We start from the raw sequence: 20,535 nt of genomic DNA, 5'->3' as shown, positions 1-20,535 counted from the left end.
AACCTCAGCCTCGCAGATACGTAGATCATCTGTACCTACTCTGCCTTCAGAGGTAGAAGAAGCCGTTCTGCCACAGGCAAGGGAGGGAGAAACGGAGCAGTTACAATTGGAAGATATGGCCTCAGGATCATCTGCTTCTATCCTAGAGAAAATCTATGAAAAATTGGAATCTCTGGATAAGAGAGTGGAATCTTTGGACAAGAAAGCAGATGAGCAAACAGCTAAGATTGATCAAAATACAGAATGTTTAAATAGACTAACTGGACAAGTCGCACAGAACGTACAGGCAATTGGACAGTTGACGGAGGCTACAGCAGAAAATCGGAAATTGGCTGAGGACACTAGACAAAAACTTGAAAATTTAGAACAAGAGGTAAGACCACTCTGCAAACAAGTAGGTGAACATCAGATTTATCTTTCTATGATAGAACTGCGAAACCGTGAGAATAATTTAAGGATTAGGTCAGTACAAGAAGCAGAAGGAGGTAACCTAGCTGAGTTCTTAACTAAAGAATTCTCCAAGTTTTGGAATTTAGAGGAAAAGGACTTTAAAATTGTGTCAGCTTTCAGGCTTGGAAGATTTACAAAGAAGGAGAGGCCCAGAGATTGTTTGATAACATTGAGATCAAAGGAGGAAAGGGATAAGATTTTGGGCCTACACTACGAAAAGTCACTGGACATTCTGGACAGAAGAATTGAAATTTACAAAGATATTCCTAGACAACTGCTGGACCTCAGATCCGCCTACTCTGAACTTGTCAAACTTCTAAGGAGCAATTCAATTGCTTTTAGGTGGGAATTCCCCCAAGGAATATCCTTTACCTTCAGAGGGAAGAAGGTTAAAATTAGAACACTGGAAGATAGAGACAAATTTCTGTCTACATACGGAGAGGACCTTCAAAAAGGAATTGAACTACCCCTTGGGCCTGGAGCACCGGCAGTACCTGTGGAACCTGAAGATCCTGTGAATAAGATACCACCCCTAGAAAAATAACCAGATCTATTCAGGATGTCTCTGCAACTTTTGAGCTGGAATATAAATGGCTGTAACATTCCGGAAAAAAGGAAGAAAATATTTCATATATTAAAAAAAGAACAATTGGACATTATTTGTTTACAGGAAACACATGTGACAAGGCTCCACAGAAAAGTGTTAATAAACAAAAGACTTGGCCAGGAATTTATATCTTCGGACAGAGTAAAGAAGAGAGGTGTGGTGATATATGCGAAAGAGAGCCTGTCACCCAAATTCCTATTCAAAGATGAACATGGAAGAATTTTGGCAATTGAGATACAACACCAAGGAGAGAAGCTTTTGATACTAGGAATCTACGCACCAAACGAAGGGAAATCGGAATTCTACAGGAAGTTGCATGAGACTATGCTGGATTATCTGGACTATAACAACATCATTATGATGGGAGACATGAATGGGGTCGTATCAACCAACATGGACAAGTCACAAAGTCAAAATGTTACAAAAGACGGCAGACTACCTAAAACTTTTTTTGAAATGACAGACAATATGGATTTGATTGACATCTGGAGGACAAAGAACCCCTTGGGAAGAGAGGGAACATTCTTTTCTGAAGCCCAGCTGACCTGGACAAGAATCGACCAAATATGGATATCTAGAGGTCTGGCACCTAAGGCTAGAAAAGTGGAAATCTGCTCAAAGACCTGCTCCGACCACAATGCAGTAAAGATGGACATGACACTGTTACCAACCGGCTCTTTTAGATGGAAGATGAATGACAACTTGCTTAGAGATCAGGAGATTACCAAGAAGGCCCAAAAAGTTTTGAAGGACTATTTTGAAATAAATATGAACACCACGGTGGAAAAAAGAATCGTCTGGGACGCAAGCAAAGCCGTTATGAGGGGATTCTTGATACAACAGAATGCAGTAAAGAAAAGGACACAAAATGAGAGAAAAGACAAGATTCTGGACAAAATAAAAGAATTAGAGAAGAAGTTAAGATTAAACCCGAAGTCACAGCCAACTTTGAGAGAAATTAAACTCTATCAAGCACAATATTCTAAATTGATAAACCAGGAAATAGAGTGGAAGGTCAAATTAATGAAACAAAAAACGTTTGAGTCGGCGAATAAATGTGGAAAACTGCTAGCTTGGCAGTTGAAGAGAAGACAAAGATTAAATACAGTTACAAATTTAGAGATCGAAGGAAGAAATATCCAGAATCCTGTGGACATTAGAAAGTGTTTCCAGAGATATTTTAAAAAATTATACACTCAAGGGCCGCAAGACGAGGCTGAGATTAAACAATTTTTGGCAAAAAATGGATTACCAAAATTGTCACAAGAAAATAGGACAATCCTGAATTGCAAAATAACACAACAAGAGATTGAACAGGCCATTCAGAACATGCAATTGGGCAAATCTCCAGGGCCAGATGGGCTGACCTCCAAGTACTATAAGACACTAAAAGATTACTTGATACAACCTTTGATGGAGGTCAGCAACGAAATTATGGAGGGGAAGAGGGCGCCGGAGTCGTGGAAGGAAGCGTTTATCACATTGATACCAAAGTCGGAAGCTGAAAAGACACAACTTAAGAACTATCGTCCCATCTCTCTTTTAAATGTGGATTACAAAATATTTGCAGACATTTTGGCAAGTAGACTTAAAAAAGTTTTAAATGAAGTAATTCACAAGGACCAGGCAGGCTTTCTCCCAGGCAGACACTTGTTTGCTAATACAAGGAACATTATTGACATTTTGGAACTTTTGCAAACAGATATAAACACAAAAGCAGTCTTAATTTTTATAGATGCGGAGAAGGCCTTTGACAACATTTCCTGGAAATTTATGAAGGGAAATTTAAAAGAAATGGGAGTGGGACGGGGTTTTGAGAATGGGATTGAGGCGATATATTCAGAGCAGAAAGCTAAACTGATAGTTAACAATGTGGTTACAGAAGAGTTTAAAATTGAAAAAGGAACACGACAAGGCTGCCCTATTTCCCCTTTGTTATTTATCTCGGTTCTGGAAGTGCTCCTGAATATGATTAGAGGGGACCGGTTGGTGGAAGGAATTCAGGTCGGAGAGAAACAATATAAGCTTAAAGCTTTTGCAGATGACTTGGTTTTGACCCTGCAGGAGCCAGAGTCTAGTACGAAAAGAGTATTACAACTGATTTATGACTTTGGTCGGGTGGCGGGATTAAAATTAAACAAACAGAAAACTAAGGTGTTGGGGAAAAATTTGACAGATACAGAGTCAGAACGGTTTCAGAAAGAGACAGAACTAAATGTGGTTTAAAAAGTAAAGTACCTAGGGGTAAACATAACAGCAAAAAATCTAAGTCTATTTAAGGATAACTATGAAAAGTGTTGGGCAGAAATTAAGAGAGATTTAGACAGTTGGACAAAATTGAAACTTTCTTTGTTAGGCCGAATTGCTGCTATCAAGATGAATGTATTGCCAAAGATGTTGTTTTTGTTTCAAACACTTCAGGTTCTGGATAAGACGGAGTGTTTTCAGAAGTGGCAGAGAGATATTTCTAAGTTTGTCTGGCAGGGCAAAAAGCCCAGAATTAAGTTTAAGATATTAACTGATGCGAAAGAAAGAGGGGGCTTTGCCCTGCCAGATTTAAAGTTGTATTATGAGGCCGCAGCTTTCTGCTGGCTAAAAGACTGGCTACTTCTCGAAGACACTGACGTGTTGGATTTGGAAGGGTTTAACAATACTTTTGGATGGCATGCATACTTATGGTACGGCAAGGTTAAAATCAACAAGGCCTTTAGGAACCATATTGTCAGAAAATCACTGTTTAATGTCTGGACAAAATATAAAGACTTGTTGGAAAATAAAACTCCAAGGTGGCTTTCACCTTTGGAAGCTAAGGCCCGAAAAAGACCCAATATGGAGGCCAAATGGCCAAAATATTGGGAAATACTAGAAAAAGATGGAGACAACTGGAAATTGCAGAGTTTGGAGAAAATGAAGGATAAAGTGCGAGACTGGTTACATTACGCTCAGATTAAAGAAGTTTTTAAAAATGATAAGAAACTAGGGTTCCAGGTGGAGAAATCGAAACTAGAAACAGAACTGTTAGAACCAAAGACTAAGGTACTTTCAAGGATGTATAACTTGCTGTTAAAATGGAATACACAAGATGAAATGGTTAAATCGGCTATGATAAGCTGGGCGCAGGACATTGGGTATAATATCATGTTTGAGGACTGGGAAAGGTTGTGGAGTACTGGGTTGAACTTTACTGCATGCAATGCTTTGAAAGAAAATGTAATGAAAATGATATATAGATGGTATATGACCCCAGTCAAACTTGCAAAAATATACCACCTGCCTGATAATAAGTGTTGGAAATGTAAAGAGAGTGAAGGAACATTCTTCCACCTCTGGTGGACCTGCCCTAAAGTGAAGGCCTTCTGGGAAATGATTTATAATGAACTGAAAAAGGTATTTAAGTATACCTTCACAAAGAAACCAGAGGCCTTTCTTTTGGGTATTGTCGGCCAAGGGGTGGTAAAGAAGGATTGGACATTTTTTATGTACGCAACAACAGCAGCAAGGATACTTCTTGCAAAGCACTGGAAAGCTCAAGATCTACCCACACTGGAAGAATGGCAGATGCAACTGATAGACTATATGGAACTGGCTGAGATGACCGGCAGAATCCGTGACCTGGGAGAGGAGAGGATGGAGGAGGACTGGAAGAAATTCAAGATTTATCTACAAAAATACTGTAATTTGAGTGAATGTTAAGCGGGATGCTAGATCATAAATAACTGAGCACCACTAAATTAGATGATTCAAGATGATAAGTGAGATTGAGAAAATATAAACTTTTTCGAGAATTACAAGATTATAAATAAATAGATGGGACATAAGAATGCAAACAAGATGATAAATTGCTGGCAAAAAGTCATAACGATGAAAGTGGGAGCGGGAGATGTGAGGGAGTCCAAAGAAGATGTGAAACTATGTTAAGACATATGCTACATTGTTTATTATATCTATTTTGTATGTTAAACCCTAATAAACATTTATAAAAAAAACAAACAAATTCCACTAGGGGGACACTGTAACAGTCATAAAGTTCTTAAAGTAATTTACTTCTCCCTTTAGTCCCCCAATTCACCAGAAAGATAACAATCTATCTTAGGCAGTTACTTTAGGACCAGGAGATACCTATCAGCAATATTGTATCCAAATTGTATTTCAGATGCAGAGCTAGCTGTCAAAATACGTTCAAAGACAGTACATTCTCTTAGGCTTTTTACTGTCACTGGGAACCCGTTCCAGGGGGTTTGAGCGGTGGTTTGTATCTCCTCTTTCTCACTTCTTCTTGGGGAAATAACGTGCAAAACTCCCCCCCTCTTCCCCCAAATTGAGGGGGGGGGAATCCCGGTTAGATGATCGGATTGTAATCCTTTTACGCGTCTTTTAAAGCTTCCGCTTTCAAGTTCAATGCTTTGTTCTATCTACAAGAGCGGGAGGCAGACTTCCCTTTTATACCTCTCCGCTTCGGCCAATTACTTCCAATTTTTTTACAGTTCCTTTAATTACGTAGTAATCCTACTCACGGATCGTTATTTACGAAGCCAAATTGTCAAGGAAGAAAGGCAGCGCTCTCCGGCAACAGCTACGCGGCTTCACCCCACAGAAGAAGCAGATGACTCACAGCACAGCGCCCCTTCCCCGCTCTGTTCCGGAGCCCGTTGCCGGGTTCCTTTGCAGATTGGGGGGGCGCAGACAGTGCCCGCTGAGTCCCAGGGTCACAGGCTTCACCCGCCTGTGGTTTCAGGGGTCCCCGCTGCGCCGAAGCGGTATCCGACCCTATTTCTGTGGAGCGGGTTCCCTCCGAATCAGAGGGAATCCGCCATTACCGTTGGCATCACCTCCGGAAGTCCACAAGTCCCATCTTTCCATCTCTTTGTTGTTATCCTTAACAAATCCCGTCTTCCAATCTTCTTGCTGTTATCATTTTTCTTCTTAATAACCTCTGAGTTATCTCCACAAGCGAGTTGAAGCAAACATTATTATAGTCCTGTGTGGATTTTCACGCTGATCCAAAAGTCCTATTCAAATGGCAGGCGCCATTTCAGCAGTTCCCATAAAATACAGTCTAAGCGTCTGCTCATTAACATTCCCAGACCAGTTGCTCCATAAATCAGCCTTTCTAGGGGAGTACTTGCCAAATCAAATGTAGAATTCAGATATGATAACAGAACACTGGCTCCCTCCCCCTTTGACTGTAAATCTTGCAACAAAGTATGTCTCATAATGGCGGTTCCCAATTAGAACTGCGTCATCCAAAAGCCTTTTGTTACCTTTCCAGATCTTCCGCAAAACAGAGCCTTTAGTTGATAATTTTATTTCCACACAGTTTATTTTCCCATCTCACTTGCTATCAGTCATGTGGCGGTTCTTCTTGGAGACGGGTTGTTAGGTAAATCATATTGAAAAAGAGAAAAGTTTCCCCCCCCCTTTTCGATCCGTTTCAACATACCGACATAGTTGTGATTCTTCGATGTAGTCTTCTGTTCAGTCCAACCCGTCACTCAGCTTCTCAGTGGTCGATTTAATTAGCAATCAGTACACCCTTTCCTTTGCTCGAAACATGTGCATTTACTCTTCTCCAATTATTTATCTTGAGCAATGCAACTAGGATCACAATCAGAAGTAGCGTCCAGGAGATCCAAAAACTCACTCGAGGGCTTTCCGTCCAGTGCCCCCACCCCCTCCTTCCTTCGAACTCGGGGGTGATTTATTGGCAACTGCGGACGAGGCAGCATTTTCCCATCCCCTGGGAAAACTCGGGAGGCTAATTTACTCCCATCATTAGCCTCTTAACCTGCCCGTTCTTACCCTGAAACTGTTCTTAACCTGAAGCACCACTTTAGCTAATGGGGCCTCCTGCTGCTGCCGCGCTGCCAGAGCATGATTTCTGTTCTCATCCTGAAGCAAAGTTCTTAACCCGAGGTACTATTTCTAGGTTAGCAGAGTCTGTAACCTGAAGCGTATGTAACCTGAAGCGTATGTAACCCGAAGTACCACTGTATAATTGTTGAGTAACAAATGTAACTTTCTATATGGAAAATTTCTATATTCCAATTGTTTTGTTAATTGGATTATTATTATTATTAACCACCCAATAATACGCCCCCACAGAAAAAAATCAGATTTTAAAAGGGCATAGGATGTCAATGAAATCAACCAAAGGCCTAGTTAAAAAGGAAGGTTTTGCCAGGTGAACTTCCCTGGCGAGAGCATTCCACAGATGGGGAGTCACTGCAGAGCAGGCCCATTCCTGTGTTGCCACCCTCTGGACCTCTTATGGAGGAGGAACACAAGGAAGGGCCTCAGAAGATGATTTCAGGGTCTGGGTAAGATCATATCAAAAGAGGCGGTCCTTGAAGTATTGTGGTTCTGAGCCATTTAAGGCTTTCTAGGTCAAAACCAGCACTTTGAATTGAGTCTAGAAACTAATTGGTAGCTGGTGCAGCTGGACCAGGAGCGATGTAATATGCTCTTGTTCCGGTGAGCAAACTGGCAGTGATCTACCAAATTGGTTGAGCTTTTTTAGGGAGCTAAAGTTCTTGAGCTTTCAGGGGGGTTCGGGCCCCCCCCCCCCAAGATCTACCACAGACACAGCACGATCTTCTAGTAGATCACGATCTACCTGTTGGACATCCCTGGCCTAGAATGCTGTGTACTTCTCCCCTTCCAACAGACGGAAGGGCAACAAGTTCAATTGGCAATGAAGCAGGAGCACATCAGCCTTTCTCAGCAGCAGCTCACGTGTAACCAGAGAAGACAAGAGACAAACAGAACAGGCACCTTTCCATTGCCTCCTCCGCAAGCATTAACTCTTTGTCAGACCATAGTTTAGTTTAGTTTATTTGTTTGTTTCTTAAATACAATTATGAGCCTTTTTTCAGCAAAAACTCTTCAAAAAATACAAAATTACTCAACCATCGGATATGAACATATTAACTTTTAAAACATTGGAATTGGTAATAATCTCTAGGCCAGACATGTATCATCTTAATTCCTTGCCATATATTTGCATGGTGGTGATGCTCCTGCTGTAACCCACCGTGGGTCTGAAAGCTGACCCAGGACTCTAGCCCAGCCTATGCCAACCTGGTACCCTCCAGATGTTTTGGACTACAATGCCCATCTGCCCCAACCACCATGGCCAATAGTCAGGGATGGGGGGAGTTCTAGTTCAAAAGCATCTGGTGGGCTACAGGTTCCACATCCCTGCACACACAAAGATTGTGGCAAGATCATTTTCTGGCAGTGACTTGTGCATCTTCTTGTCTGTCGCAGGAGGGCTGGTTACTATGAAGTGTCTCTGCTGCTCTGATCCTAGGCAGAGGCAACATGACTAGGAGGGAGTAAAACAAATGGGTTGGAATTCAGGGAGGGAGGGAGGGAGGGAGGGAGGGAGGGAGGAAGGAAGGAAGGAAAGGAGGAGGAGGAGGAGGAGGGGGAAGGATGATAGCAAGAGAACTGCACATAGTGAGAAACTGCAGAGGTGAGGGAGGATGACGTTCTCATATTAAGTTGAAATATCCAACTGTGTTTTTTGAATCCATCATTCCTCTCCTCTCTTTTGACCCAAATGGTAGCTGGGAAAGCAACATGGAAATATTTACACCATATGGTTAGGACATCTACCCATTGTAGTACTGTCTGGATTCCAAGCAGTGAAAGAAGCGCTCATTGACCACTCTGAAGAATTAGACGAGCGACCTGAGACTCCTTTACTTAGGACTCTGATAAAAGGAAAGGGTAAGTAGTGAAGAATAAGAATTCCTACTGGTATTTTCTGAAGATGAAACATTTAAAGGGCTGTCCAGAAAAACAGATCAAAGGTTCTCTATTACTGCTGCACACAATGGGAAATGCATTACCTAGGAGCTAGGACCTAGGGGCTGAGGTCATTCAGAGTTGCTAGTCCTCATGCTATCAAATGACACGTTCATTTGGGTGCATGAAAACCTGGCTTCAGTACATGTGAAGATTTGATTGATTATGACATCTCTAAGAAACACAATACACTGCTTCTCTCAACAAGCTCTTCCAACATGTTTTGGGCATGGACTCATGTGGCAAATATAACATGTGAACTTTGCAATCACATAGTTACTATCATCATTATAAATTATGAATTGCATTTTGCATGTATGCCTCAAGGCAACTTACAGAGATATAAAAGCAGTTTAAACTATGAATAATCATAGTTTAGAGGTCCCGGGCCCTAAGTAAGTCAGATTATCCCCCACCAGGGCCAGGGCCTTCTCAGTGATGGCTCTGACCTGGTGGAGTGCTCTGTCCCATGAGACCAGGGCCCTGCAGGATTTAACTTCCTTCCGCGGGGCCTGTAAGACAGACCTATTCTGCCTGGCTTTCAATTTGAACTTAGCCTGATCTTTTATTCGCCTTACTCCCCTCCCCTCCCCTCTTTATGATAATTACCTGCTCTGGGATCCCACAGCTAATTCTCCCCTGGTCTCCTCTCTGGCCCAAATAGGACTAATATAGCCAGCTAGCCCTGGTGATCATCTTATGTTTATTGGCTGGATTTCCCCCCTAAATTGATTTTTGAATTCTGAATTTATTGTTATTCACGTTTTATACTGTATTTTATGCTGTTTTTGGCTGCATCAATTAAGTGTTTTAAATTTGTTGTTTGCCACCCTGAGCCCAGTTTTCTGAACTGGGAAGGGTGGGATATAACTAAAAAAATATTATTATTATTTATTATAAAAGTTTTTAAAACAGTACAAAAACCAACAACAGCTAAATATGGGTTAAAACAATACAAGGTATACACCTATTGAAGTGACCTTTGTACACGACTGGGAAAGCTTGTTGGGGAAAAATGTCTTCCTCATTTTTGGAAAGTACAGAGTCATATTCTGAATGCAGTTCCAAAGAACAGGGACATTCACTCTGAAAGACGCAATGTGAGTTACTGTGGGGCTGGCTTGCCCAATAATTCCCATCACTAACTCCACAGTTTATTACTGGTGCTAAGGACTAATTGCACATTCATAATGACTTGTGCTCATAATACTTTCAAGGTGGTTATATCCAACTCCATTGTCAATACTATTTATGCCTGCAAAGATTTTGAGGTGATCATACAGTTTCATTTCCATTCTGTCACATCCTTTAACTTTCTGCTGAAAACTACAAATGCACAAACTTATTTTTGTCCCACTTTCGTTGCAGTGTAGATAGTTTCCGCAGACAGAAATAATGCAGTAGAGTTCAGGCACCGTTGCAGAAGAATTAAGAAAGCAGAATATATCCACCATTGATGCATTACATCTTGTCAAGAATATGGTGCAGAATTCACCCTCAGTAAAAATCCCAAACCTGTCTAGTTGGACCAGTAGAAGTAGTAACTGGTTGACACCACACATTATATCCTTAAAAACAGTGTCAAAAAATTGGCTGAATTGGGTTTGTTTGGTTTTCCATACTTTTTTATTGAAACTTTTCAGCAACACTAACTAAACAAACAAACAAAAAAGTAAAAGAGAGAAAGAAATGCCAAGCCCTGTCTCAAAGTAGATCTTATAGGCGAAGGGGATCGAGATATGGATATGCTCATACCCCTTCCAATCTGCGCCTCATTCCGAGGGACGAGGGTAGGGTGAGCAAGGATTACTCACCTCCGTCACTGGTGCTGTGCTATGCCAGGTCTATAGGCAACAAAACCGCCACCCTGCGAGATTTCTTTACCTCGCAGGGGGTCAACCTGGCTTGTGTGATGGAGACCTGGGTGCACAAAGGGGAAACAATTACCTTATGAGAGATGGTGTCCCCGGGTTTCTCCTTCCTCCACCAGTCGCAGACTGTGGGCCGGGGCGGGGGGGGGAGGGGTGGCATTATTAATCCGGGAAGATTGTCCTTTCAGGGCTCTACCATCGCCATCGATCCCCGGCATTGAATGTGTTGGCTTAGTGTGGGGCTCCAAGGAGATCTTGGCTGTCTGTCTGGTGTACCGGCCACCTAGCGCACCAGCAGCCACCCTGTCAGGCCTACTGGAGGCGTTGGCCGGCTGGACATTGGAGTTCCCTAACCTATTGGTATTGGGGGATTTCAACATCCATGCTGATACCACTCCCTCCTCACAGGCTCTGGACCTGGTGTCTTCCATGGCGACACTAGGGCTCTCCCAGTTTGTTTGGGCCCCACACATCAAGCAGGCCACACGCTGGATTTGATCTTTGGCATAGGTATGGATGTGATCATGTCTCCTTCGATGAAGGTGCCATGGTCTGATCACTACGCTCTGAAAGCCAGGATTGACTTTCCACCCCCACCCTGCTTAGGTGGTGAGCCGATTTGGGCTCACCCGCAGAGGCTAATGGACCCTGATAGATTCCGCCAAGCCTTGCGGGACCTTGCTCCCCCTGGCTACTCATTGATTGAGCTTGTTGAGGGCTGGAATATCCAGCTCCTGCCAGCCATCGATGAGATCGCACATAAGTGCCCTCTGCGACCCCGCAGAAACCGGGCTCGTACCTACGGGACCGCCTCTCCTGGTATGTCCCACAGAGAAACTTACGGTCTTCAAATAAAAACATCTTGAAGTTCCCAGGCCACAGAGAGGGTAGGCTGGCCTCAACTAGAGCCAGGGCTTTTTCGGCTGTGGCTCCGATCTGGTGGAACGCTCTGTCACAAGGGACAAGCCCTGTGGGACTTGACATCTTTCCACAGGGCCTGCAAGACAGAGCTGTTCCACCAGGCCTTTGGCCAGGGCACAGCCTGACTCCCTCCTTCGGCAATCTTCGTGGAGCTCTGGCCCAATGGCTGCCAGTGGTTTGCTTTGAATTAATTTTATAATGAATGATTTTAGAGTGTTGTGTTGTACTGTTGTACTGTTTTATTGTTAGCCGCCCTGAGCCCGGCTTCGGCTGGGGAGGGCGGGATATAAATAATTTTTATTATTATTATTATTATTATTATTATTATTACTACTACTATCATTATTATTATATCTTGTCTCACACAGACGGGAGTGGACCCTCCCAGCTCTCACCTGGGTGCTTCCCTTTCTTCCCCCAGTCTCCCATCCTGGGAGATCTTTCCTTCTCTGCATCTCACACAGGGTCTTTCACCAGCCAGATATCACCTTCAAGTGTGTACCCAATAGTCTTCCTCCATTCCAGTATGGTGACTTTATCTCCCCAAAAATTCCAACCATTCCTCCATGTTTTTTTTTTTTTTAAAACAAATCCTTCATTTCTATTTAAACAGGAATCTATTAAAAAATAATCCATAGTTAATTACTTGTTGTATATTTATTATTTTACACCCAGTTTTATACCATACTGAGGTCTTATTAACAACTCACTCTCCACCTTAATAGTCTGCCTTGAAAACCTGCATCTGTCTCCTTAATAGAGGAGCATATTCGTTCCCACAATCAGAGAGGTAAATTTCACTTTGCAGTTGGCATTTACACCAAAGGGGCAAAGAAGTTAAAAGTAATATAAAATGAGAATTCTTAGCCATCGGAACAACCTTAGGAGTTTAGAATATTTCTTAGTTGCAAATAATAAAAACATGCTTTTTGTTTTGTTTTCTGCCTGTTAATAATTGCCTCTTCTTGTGCCAGCGTATAGCTTGCTTTCCAAGTGAAAGTTCAATTGGTAGATTTATATCCTGGCTATCATTAATCACCACATAATCATCTCTGTCGGTGGAGTGTCGGCAGTAGACATTTAGTCAGCCATCTTTCTTCATGGAAGTCCCTTAACTGAATTGGGTTTGTGATTTGAATTTACTGTTAGTATTTAACATTAGGAGAAAACTCAGGTGATACCTGCAAGTTCACTCTTTGTTGCAGAAATCACCACTGTTTACATAGATAAAGCCAACTCCCTTCTTAGCTTTGCTAGGAATAACTGGTGAATCAAAGCATCTATTTTGCTGATAAATGCTTGCTTACAAAAAGCTAAATGTTGACACTGTACAGCAGGGCTTTCAGTAGACTCATGATATGCTCTGGTGTGGTCTGTTGCTCTAGCTGAGAAACTGACCCACCAGGTTAGGGTGGCCAGAAGCAAGTTAAGTCCTTTATCCTTCTACAACACCTGCCATCCATTTGTCTCCCAATGAGAAGTGAATTTTGATCGTGACGGCCTTCCATGGAAAGATCTAAACTTGTCGACATCACACCGTATCAGATACCAGTTTTCTCTTCTCTTCAAAAATCAAAACGGTAGAGCTGTCGAAAATCTCACTTTTTGCTGATACTGTAAAGTGCGGATGCATGTGACGTCATTCTGAGCGTCTGCACATGTGTGAGCGGCAAAATCCTGAAGTAACCTGTTCCATTACTTCTGGGCCACCGTGGGAGGCAACATGAAAAGATTTAACCCGAAGCGACTTTAACCTGAGATATGATTGTTGTTATTTCTCACTGATTTTCCATAGGTATTGCATTATCAAATGGTCACACCTGGAGGCAACAGAGACGCTTTGTTGCAGTTACTCTGCGGAAGCTGTGGCGGGAAAAGAAAGGCATGGAGCAGCAAGTAGCAGAGGAGGCCCATCAGCTCGTGGAGGCTTTTGCACGTTCAAAGGGTATGTGATGCTAAGTGATGGTGCTGAGCTGGCATATGGAGATATATTTGTGTCCTACCTCTGTCCATTTTAGAAAGGAATGTGATATGCTTTTCTTGGTTCCTAATGGAGATTCCAGCAGTTTCTCTTGGCCACCATGAAACCCCACTCTCAGTATGAACTGGACCACCTGAGCTAACATTAGTATAACTTTATTTTGCAGGACAACCACTTGACCCCTCCTTGCCCATTGCTACTTCAGTCTCCAACATGATAAGTGCTGTGTCTTTTGGACACCGGTTTGCTCTTGAAGATGAAAGGCTCCAGAAGCTGACAGAAGCCATAGAATTTTCCCTACAATTTCTATGTAGCTTTGGTTATGCTGTGAGTAGTCATTTCCATTCCTGCCAAACAGGTCTCCCAAGGGCCTTAATATCACAAATCAGTATTCTGATAGAGGGTTGGAGAAGTGAGATCAGGTTTAAATTGATCTGAGATAAGGGCCACTTACTATCTCACAGCCTGATCAATTGCTCATGATTATCATTGAGATAAAAAACATGCAAACCCCCACCCCAGCAACAAAAGAAGATTTTGTCCACCACAGGAGACTCTTTGGAGGGAAGATGGGACAAAAATGAGGAACAATGAGTTGAGAGCAGGTCATCTAGAGCCCACCAAGGGGAAGAGAGGTGAACAAAATAATCTTCTCAAGAAGGGAATTACATCGTTTTGTTGCCATCATGAAAAACTAAATGTGTCTACTCTATACCCACCTAGCAGTGGCAATCATAATGGCATCCATGGTGAGGCCCCTGCAGCCACCACTTGGCTGGAATTTTTTTTAATGAAAGAGAGACCAGCAACTCAAGCACTATCACTATTGCTGAGGAATGCAGCCCCCTTCTGTATGATCAACTAAACCCTTTCCTCAAATTTAAGTTCAGTTCTCCACATTTCTACCTCCATTCCTAATCTGTAAAAAAAAAAAAGTACTCATGAAACTTACTTGAATTTCCCCCCACCCCTATTCTCCACCCACCCCCACCTACCACAAAAGGGCACTAACTTGTTCCAGGAGAGGTCCTGAGATTGTGCCCAGTTTTGGAATTATGCCTGGGAGCTGGAAAAATATTTTGAGCCATAGTTTTCTTTCACATTTTCAGCTAGGGATAAATCACAGAATCCAATCATTGTGGGATTCCAGAGAAGCTGGAGAGTCTTCGTAGTGAGACTCAAACTAATATGCTAGCCCTGAAGAATAATGCAGATCATGTTTTTAAAGTGCAATTCCAAAGCACAAATGGTTTGAACAAGCTTCCTCATGGTAATGGCAGCATTTCTGCTATTCTTCCTTTAGCTTTATGAAATGCTACCATGGCTCATGAAACATCTCCCAGGGCCCCACAAGAAGGCCGTGTCCTGCATGGAGATGGTGCGTTCATTTGCAAAGGAGGAGATAGAGAAGCATAAGGAGAATCAGTCTGTGCATGAGCCACAGGATCTCATTGATTTCTATCTACTTCAGATGGAGAAAGTAAGTATCTGCTTGAAACCGAATGCTGCTCATCCAAGGAATCATTATATTCCATTTTATGAGTGAATAATAATCCTGAAAAAACAGAGAGAGGAGCTGAGGGAACTCTTTCTTTTCGGGGAGAGGAAAATAGGGGGGGATTGAGAATGATATGTTTTTGATTAATTGTTATGTTGAAATCTTTAATAAAAAATAAAAAAATAAATATAAGTAAATACTAATCTCTTGCCAGGACACCAATACCTCTCTCTGCCCCCCCCCATTCCCCCATAGTCATTTTAATTGCTAAAGTGAGTTGACATCCTTCCATAGGCATCTACTAAAATAGCTAGGAAAGGATAGATATTTTCATGTACAAATGTGAATGCAAATGAGTATCTGCTTCAAAACTGTAGGCAGCTCATTCAAGGAATCATTATATTCCCTGTTATATGTGAATACTAATCCCTTGCCTGGAAACCAGTACAGTGGTACCTTGGTTCTCAAACTTAATCCGTTCCAGAAGTCTGTTCCAAAATCAAAGTGTTCCAAAACTGAGGCATGCTTTCCCATAGAAAGTAATGGAAAACGAATTAATCCATTCCAGACTTTTATACACAACCTCTAAAACAGCAATTTAACGTGAATTTTACTATCTAATGAGGCCATTGATTAATAAAATGAAAGCAGTAATCACTGTACTGTACTATAAAATAAATAAAACAGTATTGTGGATGATAACAATTAAAATTAAAATTCTTTCTTACCTGCGCTGATGATAGTCATTGTTTGGATTGTGGGTTTTTATCCATTTCCGTAGTCACTCAATCAATCAATCAATCAATCAGTCAATCATAAAATGAAGAACAAGCTACAGTCACAAAAATGAAAAGGCCACACAAACAAAAACGTAAAAACAAAACAAAAATAAAAGCACCAAATATAAGCTCCAAATATCACCTCAGAACACTTCAATCAGAAATGGAAGGCTTTGATTACAATTGGGGGGGGGCGCAAATTAGCAGCGCAACAGTGAAAATGGAAGCTCAGGAGCACATTCAGATTCCGAAGCAAAGTTCGCAAACCGAAACTTCCAGGTTTGCAGCATTCAAGTTCCAAGTTGTTCGGGAACTAAGCTGTTCGAAAACCGAGGTACCACTGTGTCTTTTCCCCCCAATCTCTATTGAAAATCGCATTGAGTTTCCTCCAAATATTTCTCATAGTCAAATTAGTTGCTCATCCATCCATAAGTATCTATAGAAATGTCTAGGAAATGTGAGTGTAAAGGAGTGGAAACTTAAGTGTATTATGGGGTCTTGTTTTGGAGCATTTTTTGGATTGATGTTTATCTGACATTCAAATGTGGACTGAGAAAACAGAAAATCCAAAACAAAATATTCTTAAGTTAACTATGACTTCAAATCCCTGTCTCATCCATCTTCATATACTAGAAAGGACAAAATATATTTTCATCTTTCCCTCTTTGAACAATGCTTATTATGGTGAAAAAAGAACTGTTAAATATGTTTAGTGGGAAGTGCCAAATTTCACCACATAATTGTCACATTTTTATGCAAATTATTCTTTTCAAAAAAGGGAGTTGTGACAATTATGTGGTGAAAAACTAAGGCATGACCCTTATGCGAGGAAACATTTTTTATTAACAAACATACTTATGGTAACATTGCTTATTACTTGTTACTAACTGTTTTTGGTGTGATTAGGATGCACAGAATACTTGTGAACAGGTAAAGGTAGTCCAAATCAGGGCAAGGCAATTTCATGCACACTGAGAATGCCCTGTGACTATTGTGTGTTGAATGCTTTGGGACTGATTTTAAGGCTTGAGAAAAGTAGCTCGACTATTATGTGGTGGTGACCATTAGGCAGTGAAATACGGTAGCACACATTTGAAATATCTGATGCCAGTGTTTCCACTGGATCCCTCTCTTCATGCCACTGTTGGCTTATTACACCAACCCACAGATCCTGAAATCTAGCACTAGCAGCTACCACTGTAAATACAGGAAATTGTCTGTGGGTTTCTTTTCATAACCAGCTATGAAGCACAGGGCCAGTCCACCCATGAGGCAGGCTGTGACAGCTGCCTTGGGCAGTGGAATGCCAACAGGAGGCATCTCTGGGGGTGTGCTGCCTAGCCAGCTGCTAGTGGAGAAGCAAAGGGGACAGCTTCTGGCAAGATTTCAACAAAATCTTCCAAGATCTCACCGAGCCCCCTGTTGTTGCCACTTTGTGGACACTGCTGTGCAACCCAGGTAAGGCAGGCAGCAGCAACAGGATTTCTTCTTCATCTTTGGTGATCACTCGTAGCCAAGATTGTCTTCCATAAACACGGTTTTAACAATGAGTCCGCAAGTCACTGTGGAGGCCAATTCTGGATTCACACGTCCTTCCACAGTGGAGACATTGGTTTCCAGAAGGGAGATGATCCTGGTGTGGATTTGCCAAGCATGCCTTCCTCTTAGCAGGTTTCTCCCTTGTGTCCTGAGTTTGAGTATCTTCAAAACCCACGACACCTTTGGTAAAGGCTGTTCTCCAACTGGAGTGCTCACAGGCAAGTGTTTCCCAATTGTTGGTGTTAATGCTACATTTTAAAAAAATTGCCTTAAGACAGTCTTTAAACCTCTTTTGTTGACCACCAGCATTACACTTTCCATTTTTAGTTTGGAATAGAGTAGTTGCTTTGGAAAACGATCATCAGGCATCCGCACTACATGACCAGTCCAATGAAGTTGATGTTGAAGAATCATTGGTTCAACACTGGTGATCTTTGCTTTCAGCCTGCTCAGATTAAACAGCTTTCCATCTGTTTAATATATGATATCTGTTGGTTTCTGCTTTCCTTCACTGTGCAGCGAAAGGGCTTGTCACGAGACAGGTGTTTACATTCCACACGTCTGTACTGTTGGAGTTTCTCACGGGAAAGGGAGACTGGATGTGACGTACACTGGTTTCCTGTTTTTCACTGTACTTTGCTGTTTCACTTTGTGATTCTCTCCGAGCTGTCGAGGAGAGAGGATGCATTTTTCTGCTCCGGCAGAGGCAAGATGTCTTTCTGTAATATACCAGCTTTGAACTGTAAATAAAGCAATATATTTTTTTTTTTTAAAGCAATTTATTAAATTTTACAATAAAAATAAACATGATAAACAATGTAACATTGATCTTAACATATTTTCACATTTTCTTTGGACTTCCTCACATCTCCCGCTCCCATTTTCATCGTTAAAACATTTTGTCAGCAATTTATCCTCTTATTTAAATTCTTATATCCCTTCTATATTTCCTAATCTTATAATTCTCAGAAGAAGCTAAATTTCACAGTCTTACTTATTTTCTTAAAAACTTCTAAATTTAGTGGTGCTCAGTTATTTTGATCTAGCATCTTATTTAACATTCACTCAAATTGCAATACTTTTGTAAATAGTTCTTAAATTTCTTCCAGTCCTCCTCAATCCTCTCTTCTCCCAGGTCACGGATTCTGCCGGTCATTTCAGCCAGTTCCATGTAGTCTATCAGTTGTATCTGCCATTCTTCCAGTGTGGGTAGATCTTGAGTTTTCCAGTGTTTTGCGAGAAGTATCCTTGCTGCTGTTGTTGCATACATAAAAAATGTCTGGTCCTTCTTTGCCACCCCTTGGCCGACAATACCCAAAAGGAAAGCCTCTGGTTTCTTAGTGAAGGTATATTTAAATACCTTTTTCAGTTCATTATAAATCGTTTCCCAGAACGCCTTCACTTTAGGGCAAGTCCACCAGAGGTGGAAGAACGTTCCGTCACACTCTTTGCATTTCCAACACTTATTATCAGACAGGTGGTAAATTTTAGCAAGTTTGACTGGGGTCATATACCATCTATAAATCATTTTCATTACATTTTCTTTCAGGGCGTTACATGCAGTAAATTTCAATCCATTACTCCACAACCTCTCCCAGTCCTCAAACATGATATTATGCCCAATATCCTGTGCCCACCTTATCATAGCCGATTTAACCGTTTCGTCTTGTGTATTCCATTTCAACAGCAAGTTATACATCCTTGAAAGTACCTTAATCTTTGGTTCTAACAATTCTGTTTCTAATTTCGATTTCTCCACCTGGAACCCTAGTTTCTTATCATTTTTAAAAACTTCTTTAATCTGAGCGTAATGTAACCAATCTCGCACTTTGTCTTTCATTTTCTCCAGACTCTGCAATTTCCAATTGTCTCCATCCTTTTCTAGTATTTCCCAATATTTTGGCCATTTAGCCTCCATATTGGGTCTTTTTCGGGCCTTGGCTTCCAAAGGTGAAAGCCACCTTGGTGTTTTATTTTCCAGCAAGTCTTTATATTTTGTCCAGACATTAAACAATGATTTTCTGACAATATGGTTCTTAAAGGCCTTATTTGCTTTAACCTTGTCATACCATAAATATGCATGCCATCCAAAGGTATTGTTGAACCCTTCCAAATCTAACACATCAGTGTCTTCAAGAAGTAGCCAGTCTTTTAGCCAGCAGAACGCTGCGGCTTCATAATACAACTTTAAGTCTGGCAGGGCAAAGCCCCCTCTTTGTTTTGCATCGGTTAATATCTTGAACTTAATTCTGGGCTTTTTGCCCTGCCAGACAAACTTAGAAATGTCTCTCTGCCACTTCTGAAAGCACTCCGTTTTGTCCAAAACCTGAAGTGTTTGAAATAAGAACAACATCCTTGGCAATACATTCATCTTGATAGCAGCAATTCGGCCTAACAAAGAAAGTTTCAATTTTGACCAACTATCTAAGTCTCTCTTAATTTCTGTCCAACATTTTTCATAATTGTCCTTAAATAGACTTAGATTTTTTGCTGTTATGTTTACCCCTAGGTATTTTACTTTTTTAACCACATTAAGTTCCGTCTCATTCTGAAACCGTTCTGACTCTGTATTAGTCAAGTTTTTCCCCAAAACCTTAGTTTTCTGTTTATTTAATTTAAATCCAGCCACCCGACCAAAGTCATTAATCAATTGTAATACTCTTTTCGTACTGGGCTCTGGCTTCTGCAAGGTCAAAACCAGGTCATCTGCGAAAGCTTTTAATTTATATTGTTTCTGACCGACCTGAATTCCTTCCACCAACCGATCCCTTCTAATCATGTTCAATAGCACTTCCAGAACCGAAATAAATAACAAAGGGGAGATAGGGCAACCTTGTCGTGTCCCTTTTTCAATTTTAAACTCTTCTGTAACCACATTATTAACTATCAGTTTAGCTTTCTGTTCTGAATATATCGCCTCAATCCCATTCTCAAAACCCCGTCCCACTCCCATCTCTTTCAAATTTCCCATCATAAATTTCCAGGAGATATTGTCAAAGGCCTTCTCCGCATCTATAAAAATTAAAACTGCTTTTGTGTTTATGTCTGTTTGCAAAAGTTCCAAAATGTCAATAATGTTC

General features: G+C 41.3%; 1 protein-coding gene and 1 long non-coding RNA gene across 2 annotated transcripts in view; one reads left to right on the top strand and one right to left on the bottom strand.

The window, feature by feature from the left end:
* The window catches only part of LOC308478525, a 164,383-nt gene that overhangs the window by 51,805 nt on the left and 92,043 nt on the right, over nucleotides 1-20,535 (bottom strand). The gene's annotated exons all lie outside the window — the stretch shown is intronic.
* LOC308478397 (cytochrome P450 2J5-like) overlaps nucleotides 1-20,535 on the top strand; it is a 59,718-nt gene that overhangs the window by 11,460 nt on the left and 27,723 nt on the right. Inside the window, exons 2-5 of the mRNA XM_081008089.1 lie at nucleotides 8,626-8,788; nucleotides 13,454-13,603; nucleotides 13,806-13,966; nucleotides 14,943-15,119. Coding sequence (XP_080864215.1) covers nucleotides 8,626-8,788; nucleotides 13,454-13,603; nucleotides 13,806-13,966; nucleotides 14,943-15,119 — 651 coding nt within the window. The remainder of the gene's footprint in view (nucleotides 1-8,625; nucleotides 8,789-13,453; nucleotides 13,604-13,805; nucleotides 13,967-14,942; nucleotides 15,120-20,535) is intronic.

Source organism: Podarcis pityusensis (genome assembly GCF_964106645.2).
Source record: "Podarcis pityusensis genome assembly, chromosome: 5".
Lineage (NCBI taxonomy): Eukaryota > Metazoa > Chordata > Lepidosauria > Squamata > Lacertidae > Podarcis > Podarcis pityusensis.
The sequence above is the reverse complement of the archived record's forward strand: the minus strand, read 5'-3'. Positions and strand labels throughout refer to the sequence as shown.